The 14,223-nt window shown below is 39.8% G+C and overlaps 1 protein-coding gene across 1 annotated transcript in view; it reads right to left on the reverse strand.

Moving 5' to 3' along the window:
* DOC2B (double C2 domain beta) overlaps positions 1 to 14,223 on the reverse strand; it is a 723,119-nt gene that overhangs the window by 201,783 nt on the left and 507,113 nt on the right. The window contains exon 5 of the mRNA XM_063456994.1: positions 8,114 to 8,240. Coding sequence (XP_063313064.1) covers positions 8,114 to 8,240 — 127 coding nt within the window. The remainder of the gene's footprint in view (positions 1 to 8,113; positions 8,241 to 14,223) is intronic.

Below are 14,223 nucleotides of genomic sequence, written 5' to 3' on the forward strand. Positions count from 1 at the left end.
TACAGCCTGCCTTTGTGCTGAGGCAGACGCTGTCGTCTCTGGAGAACTGGGCAACCCCTTTGCTACCCTGAGAGAAACTGCTGCTATTCAAGCTGACATTGTGGTCCTTAGTGATAAATACCACATTTTTATTTTGTAAGAGTTCCTTATTGGGGGGGGGGGGGGGGGGAGGAGGGATTTTTGAACTGGGGCAATAAACATAATAGTGTTATACTATATTCTGTTTTCATGCTTTAAAGGTATATCCAGTACACCATTTGGTTCCATATTGCCACCTTCTCCCCAAGTGACTTTTATTGTCTTTGGACATTATTGGATAAGACTTATGTTGTTTTATTTTTTAGATATATTTTTTATTTTTGTATATCCCTATATGACTTCAAAGGTAAATATTCACTAAGCGCTGACATCATATTATTGCATCCTAGTAAGGAGCGTGCTAAAAGCCTGGGCAAATTGATCCATACGGTGATCATTCTCCTCTAGCTTTCTCTCACAAGCTGCTATGTGCTGACACAATTCTGCAGGATCTATGGCCATGTCGTAATGTCAGGATTACAAATTGATCCAGCATACAGAACTGTGTCACACCTAGGATCGTGATCGGTTTGTCTAGTTCTGCTCGTGCCTCCTGCGTGAGGCACGCGCCGATGCGTGGTTCTAGATACTGCGCTATCCGTGTTTTCTTGTCTGCTAGTTCCATGTCAGTCCGGTGTGTTTCTATTGCGTATAGATCCGCATAGTAAGTCCGTATGGCATCCGCCATGTCTCGTGGCATGCTTTGAACCTTTCCTTGTTTGTCTCTAATTTTGGGGATGTATGCTGATGCTCTCTTTTTGGCTATCATGCGGGCGAGGAGGGCACCACATTTGTTAGCGTTAGTGTAGAAGTATGCCTTGGTGCGTAAGTATACCCTGTGGTAGTTAGCGTTGAGGATGGAAGAGAGTTCTCTACGGAGCACTGTCAGTTTTGCCCCGTCATCTGGGAGGTGGGTCTGTTTGTGTTTGTCTTCTGTTGTCTGTATTTCAGTCAGTAGGGTTGTGAGTCTGGCGGCTTTTGCGCGTTTGATGGCTGTTCCCGTTGCAATGAAGTGTCCCCTCATCACACATTTGTGGGCCTCCCACAGGCAGAAGGGCGTCACGTCAGGTGTTTCGTTGTCAGCGAAATATTGCTCAAGTCTGTGCTTGGCGTGACCCTGAGGGTTTAGGGGTGCTCCCGGGTTTGGAGTGTTTCCCCATCGCTGGTTTGTGTGGCAGCTTTCTCACGATGTGCGGGTGAGGTCGGAGGAGCTGTCAGTTCATGCGGCCATTCCGTTCCGCCGCTATGCCACGCCCCCTTAACCACATTTTTATGTGCAGATGAATACGTGACAAAACCTTGGATATTTATATTTTAGAAAAAATAACCACCTAGATGCTGTCCACTCCCTGGTGCGGTTACCCAATATAGCTGACATCAGGTGGCTAGGAGGCAGAGTATCAGAGCTAGAGATCACTATTTTAAACACTATGAATGCAACTGCTGGCACAGTCCACACATATTACTATGTTCTATAAATACATTATGGGTTTTAATAATGAGGGGGAAGGCACTACAATCTGTAGTTTAGATTTAATTTTTTGTTTAACAGCCTTTTTGGCTTTCATCTGCCATTACTTTAAAAAAATAAATAAATAATGAGTTTATTATTTTAAGGGCACCCAGGACTTTCTGGCTTTAAACTGGAAAATGATAACATTTGCAAGCTTCATTTTCACATTAAAGAAGAGAAACTTTTCAAGGCTCGGTACATTAATGCAACCACCTCGTCGGGATCTTAACTCCACCACCGACAGCATCATTCTTGTACCAGGCTGACTAATGTCAATTCTGTGAAGAGGTAGATGGTTCTACCTTATGAGTCTCTTTAAGACTTAAAGCAACCAAAAGTGGTGCAAGAAAAGACAACCGCTGAACAGGCGCCAGGGTCATGGGCACCCCAGGCTCATTGATGCGCAAGTTGAGCAAAGACTAGTCCATCTGGTCTGATCACATAGAAGAGCCAGTGAATCTCAAATTGTTGAAAAACTTAATGCTGACCATGAACTTAATGCTGATAGTGTCAGAACATACAGTGCATCACAGTTTGCTGCAGACCCTGTCCACTGGCGAAAGTGGTGTCAATAAGGGTTGTTAGAATCACAACTGGACCATGGAGCAAGGTTCTCTGGTCCATCCCATTTTTTCTAATCCCTCACAGGGAATCGCATTTTCTTTACAATCAGGTGAATGGGCAGGTGTGTGTGTCATTTACCTGGGGAAGAGATGGCAGCAGGATGTAATACAGGAAGAAGGCAGGCCAGCAAAGGCAATGTTATGCTTTGAGCAATGTTCTCCTGGGAAATCTTGGGTCCTGGCATTCAGATTGTTGAGATTGTTGCAGACCATGTACACCACTTTATGGCAATGGTGTTGCCTGATGGCAGTGGCTAAATTCTAGTGACTAGTTGTCTAGTTGTCTTCTAAATTCACAGGTACACATATACCTCCAGTATGATAATTTTCTTGGCAATGGTGTTGTTTATTTAAAAAGAATCAGGCGCGCACATCCTAGTTAAATAAACAAACTAAATTGACTCAGAGAATCTTGCAAATGCCTTTTAATGTTAATGTTATTTAATTGACATTTGAAACCATCTATTGGGTCAGATATTTACAGTTTATCTTGAGGACATATTTATGCTTGCCTTTTTTTCTATGCATATGACCTTATTTTATAGTCTTGTGTATAATTTTGCTTCAAATAAACATTTTTTTTACAATCAAAATGAATGTTTCTACCTCTGTATTTGTTTTCCTATGCATAAATACATGTCTAAATACATGCATTTCCCTTGAAACACTTATAGCTACAAGTGCTATTGCTTTGCTATATACACCAGTCATTCCTCCTAGCTATAGGGGGCTCTAAGATGAAAAGGACAGAGCAATTTAAGGCAGAACGTGGGACTTTCCTTCACTAAGAGAAGCAATTGCAAGGTGTGGACAGTGTAACATTGTAAGTGTCTATAAAGTCCACAATATTAAATAATAAATATGAGAATGATTGAAACCCAAAGTTTGAAAACGAATGTCACAAATAAGATTAAATTTCAGAAGTGAAATGTAAGAAGACCAAAGACTGTAAGGTGACAGATTCAATTTAAAAGATGAAGCATAGGCCCTAAAGACATGATCTATGGCAACTGGTAGTCTCAACATCCCACAATACATTGTCTGCTTTAATGTCAGGCTGCTGAAAAATATATTTGAAAAATAACTATTTTATTTTTCTGATTATCTGAACAACCTATTGGCAACCCCCCCCCCCCCCCCAAAAAAAAAAACCAAAAAAAACCCTTACATTTAGAAACTCTGAACTAAGGATATGTGACCACATATACAAATTATGGATACAGGTTGTTAGAGTTATTCATATAGAGGTGAATTTAAAGTGAATCTAAAATTTTAGATCACAATAGTCAAACTAAAAAAAAAAGTTGGTTATGTTTTCTTTTAGGTTATTTTTACATTTATTTTGAATTCCCAACAATTACCAGTGCATTTATTTATTTTTTTTTTATTTTTTTTGTCGTCAATATGCTCTCTACAGGTTCCGTACAAGAAGCAGGAAGAAGTAAAGGTAGAAGAAAAATCTTTGGACCTTTGAAATATCTCCCCTTGGAAAATATTCAGTGGAGGCACATATATAAAGGCAGCTTCCCACCATTTTGTTAGAATAAAAATAAACTATATAATTATTTTCTGTTAGAGGTTATAATTTTTTTATTTTTGAATAAACATACACCTTTGAAAAGTGTCTGCTTGACCAAAAATGTGTGGTTTATGCCATTATAATTATCAGTACTGCAGTTTCCCTCCCACCTTATTATTATTATTATTATTATTATTATTATTATTATTATTTATAAAGCGCAGACAAATTCTGCAGCACTGGACTAAAATACACATAATCAATGTACAGTAACAGAGGGGTTGAGGTTCAAGCTTAATGAGCTGACATGCCCCTCTATTGCTGCCATGGACAGTTCAACACACACACAAAAAACATGACCAGATTTATTGTCATTTGCCCAAAACAAAAATCTGATTAAACATATTAGAGGTTTTGTTAATAGACCTAATTTGCTGTCTGACAGCCACCAGTTGTTTCCAATGTCTCAGTTTGAATAGCAAATATGCTGCACTAGAAGACAGGCCGGCCTACTCGGCTGTCATAGGCTGCTAGTATTAGGGCTGGAGTTGGCAGGGCTCCACTTCCCATGATGCAGCCTCCGTTTTAACTTCATACATGCAGCATTGTTTAAAGGACCACTATAGTGCCAGGAAAACATACTCGTTTTCGTGGCACTATAGTGCCCTGAGGGTGCCCCCACCCTCAGGGACCCCCTCCCGCCCGGCTCTGGGGAGAGTAAAGGGTTAAATCTTACCTTTATTCCAGCGCCGGGCGAGGAGCTCTACTCCTCCTCTCCGCATCCGATCCTCCCTTTCGGCTGAATGCGCATGCGCGGTAAGAGCTGCGCGCACATTCAGCCGGTCGCATAGGAAAGCATTTACAATGCTTTCCTATGGACGCTTGCGTGCTCTCACTGTGATTTTCACAGTGAGAATCACGCAAGCGCCTCTAGTGGCTGTCAGTGAGACAGCCACTAGAGGATTTAGAGGCTGGCTTAACCCTTATATAAACATAGCAGTTTCTCTGAAACTGCTATGTTTATATTAAAAAGGGTTAAACCTAGAGGGACCTGGAACCCAGACCACTTCATTAAGCTGAAGTGGTCTGGGTGCCTAGAGTGGTCCTTTAAGCCTGGTGCTTGTGCTGCACAATGTGAAAAGTGAAGAGACAGTGACTGACAGCCCTAGCTCCATTCTATACATACAGATACAATACATCTCTGCACCTTCTCCCCTGTAGTCTCTGATAAGCCTCCTGTTGCTACATGCTTTCAGTCCATCCCTCCCTCAATCTCTCCTCTGCTGACAGCTTTCCACTGCAGTCACATCCAGGAAGGAACTGAAACAGCTGTTAGCCAGCCAGGTAGGACTTTGTCTGATACTCTCCATATATGGAAACTGATCTAAACTGTTAGTAGCTATATCTTACCTTTAGCACTGCAGTGCTTGCTGACTACAGTTCATGTGAGGCTCTGCCAGCTATACAGCTGGCTAAGTGTCTTGAGAAATAGCATGTACTTGAACTGTACTGTTACTGCTAATGTATAAGGGTCATGAAGCATAAAAAGTAATATTTTATAAAGTAATAAAATAAAGAAAATCACCCACTTGGTGACACTGTAAGTAAAAACAACTTTAACATATATTGATAGAATATAGGTATTAGCACATTAAGTGGGCAAAGTCCATCAGGTTAGAGGCAAAGTTAGAGGGGTTGGATCAAGTTCTATGAATGGAGTCTACTACGCCACAAGAAAAAAATCGTCATCTGACACCACTGAAAATAATTCTAACAATATTAACCGTGTTATTACATACTTGCAGTGCAGCCTCAGAAGAGGTTACACTGACCCACTTGTGCCTCTCCTACCCCAAGCATTATAATATTGCCAGAGTGCCAGGCAGTGCATTAGCTACTTTCTCTCCAGCCACAGAATACTTGGTTGCTTCAGAATGTCAAATGTGTAGGGAATGTGGCTTTAGGAGATGTGGTTTGGTAGGCAGACAGGGGAGGTACAATCACATACTTGAACCCAGGCAGCAAAATGTGTTGGGTCAGCCCTTGGGCAGATTAGATGGGCCGGGCCGAATGGTTCTTATCTGCCGTCATATTCTATGTTGCTATGCTTCTTCAAACATTGGATTATTATAGTGTGCATAGGCATACGCACGGGGTGTGCCTGGGCACACCCTAATCCCTGCGGCCTGCGCTCTGTGCCTCCGCTGGGTTCCTCTCGCGAGGTCGGAGCATTGCCGCAGGAAAACGCTCAGATCTCGCTAGAGTGAACTCCAGCCCCACAGGCTAGAGTTCACTCACCACTGGACCACCAGGGATGTCAGCAGCATGGCCCCCCTCCCTACAAAAGGTAAGAAGGGAGGGAGGCTGTTAACTAAACCGTCACCCCACCCCCACACAATACACACAGACAGCACCCTTACACAGCACACACAGCACCCACACATATACAGCACCCTCACACACACACAGCACACTCACACACAGCACCCTCACAAATACACACACAGCACACATTAACAGCACCCTCACACACACAGCACCCTTACACACACAAACAGCACCCTCACACACACACAGCACCCTCACAAACACACAGCACCCTCACACATACACACACACACACACTAACAGCACCCTCACACTCACACAGCACCCTTACACACACACACACACACTAGCAGCATCCTTACACACACACAGCACCCTAACACACACACACACACACAATCACCACCCTTACAAACACACACATACCACCCTCACAAACACACACAGCATCCTCTCACACACACACAGCACCCCCCACACACACATCGCCCACACACACACACAGCAGTGTATGTGTGTGTGTGCATGTATGTATGTATATATACATATATATATATATATATATATATATATATATATATATGCAGCGTGTGTGTTTGTGCTTTAGGGTGCACACCCTTATGCAATAGGCTATGATTGCTCGCCAGTGAAATTAATAATTAAATGCCTTTAACATACAATGCTGGTGACAACCTAAGATTATTTAAACAATCTAAAATAAAGTACAGAATTAAGGTATGTTACATTTATTGAAATGAATAGTTTCATATTCTGATAATTAATATTTTTTTACATCACTGTATTAGTTAAGGAATATTTATCTCAGGACAGATGAAGAAACATGCTAATTTTTACACCAGCCCCCCAGCACTCACAGGTAAACACATGGAGCATATCTTTATATCAAATAGCATACCAGCCTACAACACAAATACAAATATCACACTGATTGAATGTGAAAATGCAGAACTTACTTTCAAGACTGATCACGATACAAGAACCAATTATTATTATTATTATTATTATGATATTTATAGAGCGCCGTCAAATTCCGCAGCGCTTTACAATGGGTGGACGAACAGACATGTAGTTGTAACCAGACAAGTTGGACAGACAGGAACAGAGGGGTTGAGGGCCCTGCTCAATGTGCTTACATGCTAGAGGGAGTGGGGTAAAATGACACAAAAGGCAAGGATAGTATTAGACTAGTGACAGTTGCAGAAGAGGAATCAGTTGGGAGCTATTAACAGTTTAATTGATACGCTTTTATGAAGAAGTGGGTTTTTAATGATTTTTTGAAGGAGTGGAGACTGGGTGAGCATCTAACGGAGGAGGGAAGCGAGTTACACAGGAATGGTGCAGCCCTCGAGAAATCTTGAAGGCGAGCATCAGAGGTGGGAGTACGGACAGAAGATAGACGTAAGTCTTCAGCAGATCATAAGGGCCAAGACGGGACATACTTGTGTATAAGGGAGGATAGATAGGTGGGAACCAGAATTTTAAATTGAGCTCTATATTTTATAGGAAGCCAATGTAGGGACTGGCAGAAGAGTGAGGCATGGGAGGTGCGGGCGGACAGGAAGATGAACCTCGCTGCCGCATTCATTATGAACTGTAACGGCGCAAGTTGGGAGCACGTAAGACCACTGAGAAGCGAATTACAGTAGTCAAGGCGAGAAAGGACAGTGGAATGGACCAACACCTTAATCGCATCTGGCGTTAAGTAGGGGCGGATGCGCACAATGTTTTTGAGATGGAAATGACAGGATTTGGCAATAGATTGAACATGAGGCTTGAAGGAGAGGTCGAAGTCAAAGAGAACACCAATGCATCATGACGCTTATGGTTGTGTTTTTGTTAATTTAATGTATTTAAAGTAAATAAATAAATACAATGATTTGTTTTACCGAATCACCCTTTGTGCAACTTTCTACCAATTGGCAGTGTTTCCTCTTTTGTTTTAATTTTACATTTATGCATGATATAATATTGCTACACAGCACTGAAATTGAAATTAATAGTATGACACCATAAAATCTAAAAGTTACTTACAGGTAGCTGTTTTTCTAGACAAATGCTAAAGTTTTTGGTTTGGTTAGGTTTCAGCTTTTTCAACGGAATTCTCGTTTCTCCAATGAATTCATTGTGCCGGAATTTATCTTCATCACATACAGAAATTCTATGCATAAATCACAAAGAAAATAATATTTAGCTTGCAAGAAACATATTTAGTAAAACAGCAATCATATGATGATAGCATGATGTAACACAAATTGAAACCACATCATCTATAGCAAAACTAAACTACCACTTAGTTTAGTGCACCACCGCCTTAATCAATAAATACAAAAGCTGTTAGTCAGGTTCAATATACTGTTGTACAATCCTTGTACAGCACATTATCTTGCATCAATACCCTGTTAAAAATATATCGTTTTTTACGTCAGCATCCAGACAAGTACAGTACGATGCTTTGAGTGCTCCAATTTTTGTAGACCTTCACGTGGAGACCACTTTTAAAGGGACACTATAGTCACCAGAACAACTACAGCTTAATGTAGTTGTACTGGTGAGAATAATCATTGCCTTCAGGCATTTTCATGCAAACAATGCCTTTACATTGCCCCTTAGGACACCTCCAAGTGGCCACTCCTCAGATGGCCACTGGAGGGGCTTCCTGGCTCAGTGCTGCACAGTAGGATGCTGAATTTTCCTCATAGAGATGCATTGATTCAGTGCTCTGCTTTGGCTTAATAAAAATGGTCGCATATTGTACAAATGAATCCAATATACTCCTACATCTTTTAGATCTCTGCTGTTTACTTCTACTGCTTTGGTATATTGTCTGTCTTGCAAACCATGATGAGTAGATCTTACTTTCAATATTATTTCAGTCTGAATCTGAGTATAATATCCAATAATACCAATAATATACTATGTAGAGTTAAATCAAATATTTATAAAATAAAGGAGTTTAAAACATTTTATTTTCTGTTTTTCTAAAGTATTGCTAAGAGGTGTATGGGAGATTTCATTCACTACTCCATTCTCCATGTCAAAAGGAATGGTGTGGGTTTTGCGGTTTCCTTTACAGTTTGGAAAGGTGTGAGAAGTTGTCATTTTCATTAGAGTTGCAGACATTAAATGGGTGGAACGAGTTCCTGGCAGATAAATTAATTCCTTGTACAAGCTGGTAACCATCCCTGGAGTATATATGTAGGTAAGTGAGGCGTTATGTACTAATTTATATTTTGCAACATAAATGATAGTATAACAAAGGAAATAGCATATACCGCGCCCAATTTAAATAAACAAAGATATATATGTGTCAGGATCGGGACAGGAGCTAAAATGTAAGAAAAAAGAGAAAAGGAATACATTTATTAATATCATTGTTTCAATAAGAAACATATTTTGACACTTTTATAAAGTATGAAGTGACTGCTAATGCATCAATACCAGTTTTATAGAATCAAACTTGCAGGAATATAGTGGACTCACATTTTTAAAGTGGTAGTACGGAAATTAGGAAAATGTAAAGTGACAGTGATCATGCAGTTACAGAACATATTAATTTGAACAGAGAATCCTATAAATAAAGCATACCAAACCATACAAATATTATTGCTATATCGATGATATCTTCATAATTTGGACTGAAAACGAAGATAAACTGATACAATTCCATGACTCTTTTGACTCATTCCATCCATCAATTAAAATAAAAATTTAATATTCTACTAGATTTGTGAATTTTCTGGACACCACTGTGACATGTAACAATGGCGCAATCCACACCTCGGTTTACAGAAAACCCACAGACAGATGCAGTTGCCTTTACAGCTCCAGCTTCCACCCCTCCCATACTAAACAGGGCATCATCTACAGCATAGCAAATAGGTACCATCGCATATGCTCTGACCCTAATGACTGTAATTCCCATCTGAATCTGCTCTCCCAAAGAGAAAGGCTAGAAACCAAAGACTATTACCAAAAAAATCAACTCTGCAGTAAAAACTCCACGCACGCGCCTGCTACAGTACAGAGAGAAAAAAATATCTACATGAGTACCACTTGTGGTCACATACAACCCAATGTTAAGAGAAGATGAGACTCTGAAAAACATTTTCTACGAAACACCCATTTTAGCCTTCAGACAACCATCAAACCTCCAACATAAAGTAATCAACAGGAAGCTACCCACTGATGGTAAGAATAAATAAAATGGGATGGGTCAATGCTAAAAAACCTCCCTGCAAACAGTGCCAGCACATATGCACAGACAACACAGCCATGCACAACAATAAAACCTACATCATTAAAGGATCAGACTCCTGCACATCCAGCAATGTGGTATACATGATTCAATGCACCAAATGCCACCTAGGATGCTACGTTGGGGAAACCACCCAGCAATTAAATGGCAGAATAAATATGCACAGACACTCCATTAAACAACACAAGGAAGAATCCTACTGCACTCCTCTGGGACATCACTTTACACAGCCTGGCCACTCAATCAAGGACCTACAAATCAAAGTACTGAAAGGAGGTTTTAAAAACACCCAAGAAAGAAAAACTCTTGAAGCCAGAATAATCAAATTGCTTAAAGGCAAGAATAGAGGACTAAATATTGATTTGGGTTTCCTGTCCCACTACCAACACTTTATATGAACACTCCCCTAGCATTATCTTACTGATCTGTTATATGTATCAACATTTTAAAATGCATCCCAATGAAATGTTTATTCTATCAATATACAAAGTACTATGTATAGACCTATGCTTTCCCATACTCATATGCATGTATGCTTATATATGTGACTGTGCATTTATATTTGTGTATATGAGTTCATGTACATGTATGTGTATGTATATGTGTTCATGTGTGTGTGTATGTGTATGCCTATACATATATATATATATATATATATATATTTGTGTGTGTGTGTATGTATAAAGTGTGTACATACATGAGTATCTATGTGAATAAGTGTATGTGTACATATATATATATATATATATATATATATATATATATATATATATATATATAGGTCTATGTATGTGTAGGCACATTTGTACATGTGTAGGTACATGTATTGGTGCTTGTGTGTGGATTTATGTATAGGTGTGTGTGACGGACTGCCTGGCACCCCGACTGGATGCCTCCGCCAATCACTGCTTCCGAGTACCTCCAAATACTTCCAAGCACTCCACCAGACACCATCAGCAGTGTAGACCATCAGCACTTAGCCACCGCAGCTTGGCTGGAGTCTCGCTGTCCTGCACCCACCCTGGATCCAAGTCAGGGATCCAGCTTCCAGTGGGTAGACCTCTCCTACTCCAGAGAGCTAGTGATATAGCTGGTATAGCTGTTCCCTACAATCATGAGACGAGGCTCTGTGTTGAGGGTGAAGTTGAACTGTTTAATGGCAGCCACAACAGGCCTTATATGCAAGTCCTCATGCAAGGGGTTTTCCATAACATATTCCCCACTGGACCTGAGAGGGGACTGTGACAAAGTACACACTGTAATTACATTGGCTCTCAGGTACTGGACACTCCCACACAAAACAGGATAATCCCTCCCCTGTGCCTGCGAGATAATATAGTCAGGGACTGTACTAAACTCAATTATCTCCAGGCACAGAAAACAGATATTTTACAATAACCGTTAATGGACCCCCAAAACACATGGAAACCCTACAAAAGTCATATCCCCTGATAGCCCCGATCTGGGGGACCAACATATCCAAATATCACCAAGATTGGTTCAGGGGTGCGGGATTTCCATGGAAGTCATAATTTTGACCAACCATACACAAGGTCCTATGCCCAAAACAGTTCCAGGGAATAAGGGCCAATGGTCGGTCTCTCTTTCTGGAGTACAAAAGTACATAAATCACATACTTTTTTAAAGGGCCCATAGTCTTTTGGCAGGAGGCTGGCAAGCAGGCCCCTCCAAGAACACGTGGCAGGGGCATTTCTGCCACAGTGTGCATGTACATATATTTGTGCATTTTGTTGTATTTATATGTATATTGTTATATGTACTTGTATATATTGTGTATGTACTTGGGTATACTTGTACATATACACTACTTGTGTATATGTACGTGTGTGTGTCTGTGTGTTTGTGTGTGTGTGTTTTTGCTGGATATAGGCCTTCATGCATATCCTGTAACTTGGATAGGATTTCAAGCATTCTTAATATAAGTAATTATTTATTTTTTACTCTCCCCTTATAGCACCATCTTATGCACTGCTTGTTTTTTTTCCTCTGTCTCCCCCCTCACTCTGTGATCTTCACACTAGATATTTACGACCCTCTGTGAGAATGGTGTCTATTTTATATTAAACCTGTGTCTTATCTGCACTCATGCCACTTTAACCCATGTATCACAACTCAACTTTGAATTCTATGTGTCGTCTTGCTCAGAAATGCTTTAGAATTGAGAAAGGGAGGTTCTCCCGAATGTTTGTCATTAAAACATTTGGTTAGTCCAATAAAAAAGGTATTACAAGATACGAATTTGATTTGTTTTTTTACATCTACATCACTGGACTAATACAGCTACAATCTCTACTTGAACTCTCTCTATATTTATATACACACACTCACACAAAATGATAAAGTCATGCATGTTTTGGGGTATATCTACCAACTAAACAGTGATTTTTATTGCTATTGCATTTGGACAGGGGTTTTCCTTTAATAGAAAATAAATTAAAGATTAAGAAACAAAGAACCGACCAGCTAGAAGGAAAGCTTTTACAGTGGTTATTTGTGAATAATTCTGGTATTGATAATAACTTAAAGGGTCAATAACTTATTCACAACAAATAATTAATGACCCGCTACTGCCTTTTATTGATTAGTTAAATGGTTGAATGTCTGTTAATCATGAAGCTTGCTTCCAGACCCCATGGAGTTTCTATAATGTGAGTCTAATTCTTTGTCATGAATCATCTTTGAAATTTACATTTCAAACTAAAGGTGACACAGTGTCAGAGCAAGGGAGTCTGCATCATATACTTCAAAGAAACCCACTATTGATTATAGCATGCTTTATCCTTGACACCATGCAGTGTTGATGCTGTACTATCAGGAAAGCTCAGCGTGTGTTTTAATCCACAGGTCAGTTTATATTGCCGGAGTTCATACATTCATTTAGATGCGACAGGAGCGTATTCATTTATGTGTTAAAAAGACATTCTAGGTTGAGTTAAAAATAAAATATTAGAGAGAATTAAAATAAACGTATATTTTAAGTTTCTGGGGATATTCAGCTAATGCAGAAATGTAATTTGCTTCAAATACAGCAAATTAAGTTCCTACATTTGCAGCAAATACCCAGGCTTTGCATGTGGTGCAGTAAATTCTGCCTCAAACCAGGAAGTATCACATAGCAGGATCCTACGTTTTTTGTGGTAGCAGTGCAAATTGTTGCAAATACCAATATTCTCCAGCAGGAAGGGCTAGAGAGCTCAGCAGATTAAGAGATTCAGGTAGACTTCATATACAAATTCTTCATCAATCACAGTAGAATCCCAGCACATCATTTATTATTAGCATATGACTTGCTTGGTAATATATTTATTTATATTTAAACATTTAGGATATTCTTTAGCTCTGTTCATATTGAGGCCAGAGGATTTGGGATTCCTCTGACCCTGTTATATAATTAGAGGTAGTTGGGGGGGGGGGGGGGGGGGGCTATTATATTACATTCCACACTGGTGTAGGAAGGACTGGGAGTCCATATGTTCCTTAAATATATGTCCATATTTCATTTCACTATCAGCGCTGTGTTGCTGAAAGGTTACATTTACTGAACTACTCACCTAGAGAATATCCACAGTCTTACTACTCATAGCATTTACAGCAAAAACATGGGTGTTTTTACAAAAGCATTGAGATTTATATGGTTTCCTATGGAGTGATTTATCGCCAGTTGAAAGTTTTTTATTTTTTTGAATCACTGCTGAGTTATGCCAGTTAGTAATTGTGTATTATGTAGAAGCTCAATCTGGCTGTCTATATTATAACATAGAAACATAGAATGTGACAGCAGATAAGAATCATTCAGGCCATCTAGTCTGCCCAATTTCCGAAATAGTTTCATTAGTCTCTTTTATCTAGGACAGCCTTATGCCTA

Source organism: Pelobates fuscus, chromosome 1 (genome assembly GCF_036172605.1).
Source record: "Pelobates fuscus isolate aPelFus1 chromosome 1, aPelFus1.pri, whole genome shotgun sequence".
NCBI lineage: Eukaryota > Metazoa > Chordata > Amphibia > Anura > Pelobatidae > Pelobates > Pelobates fuscus.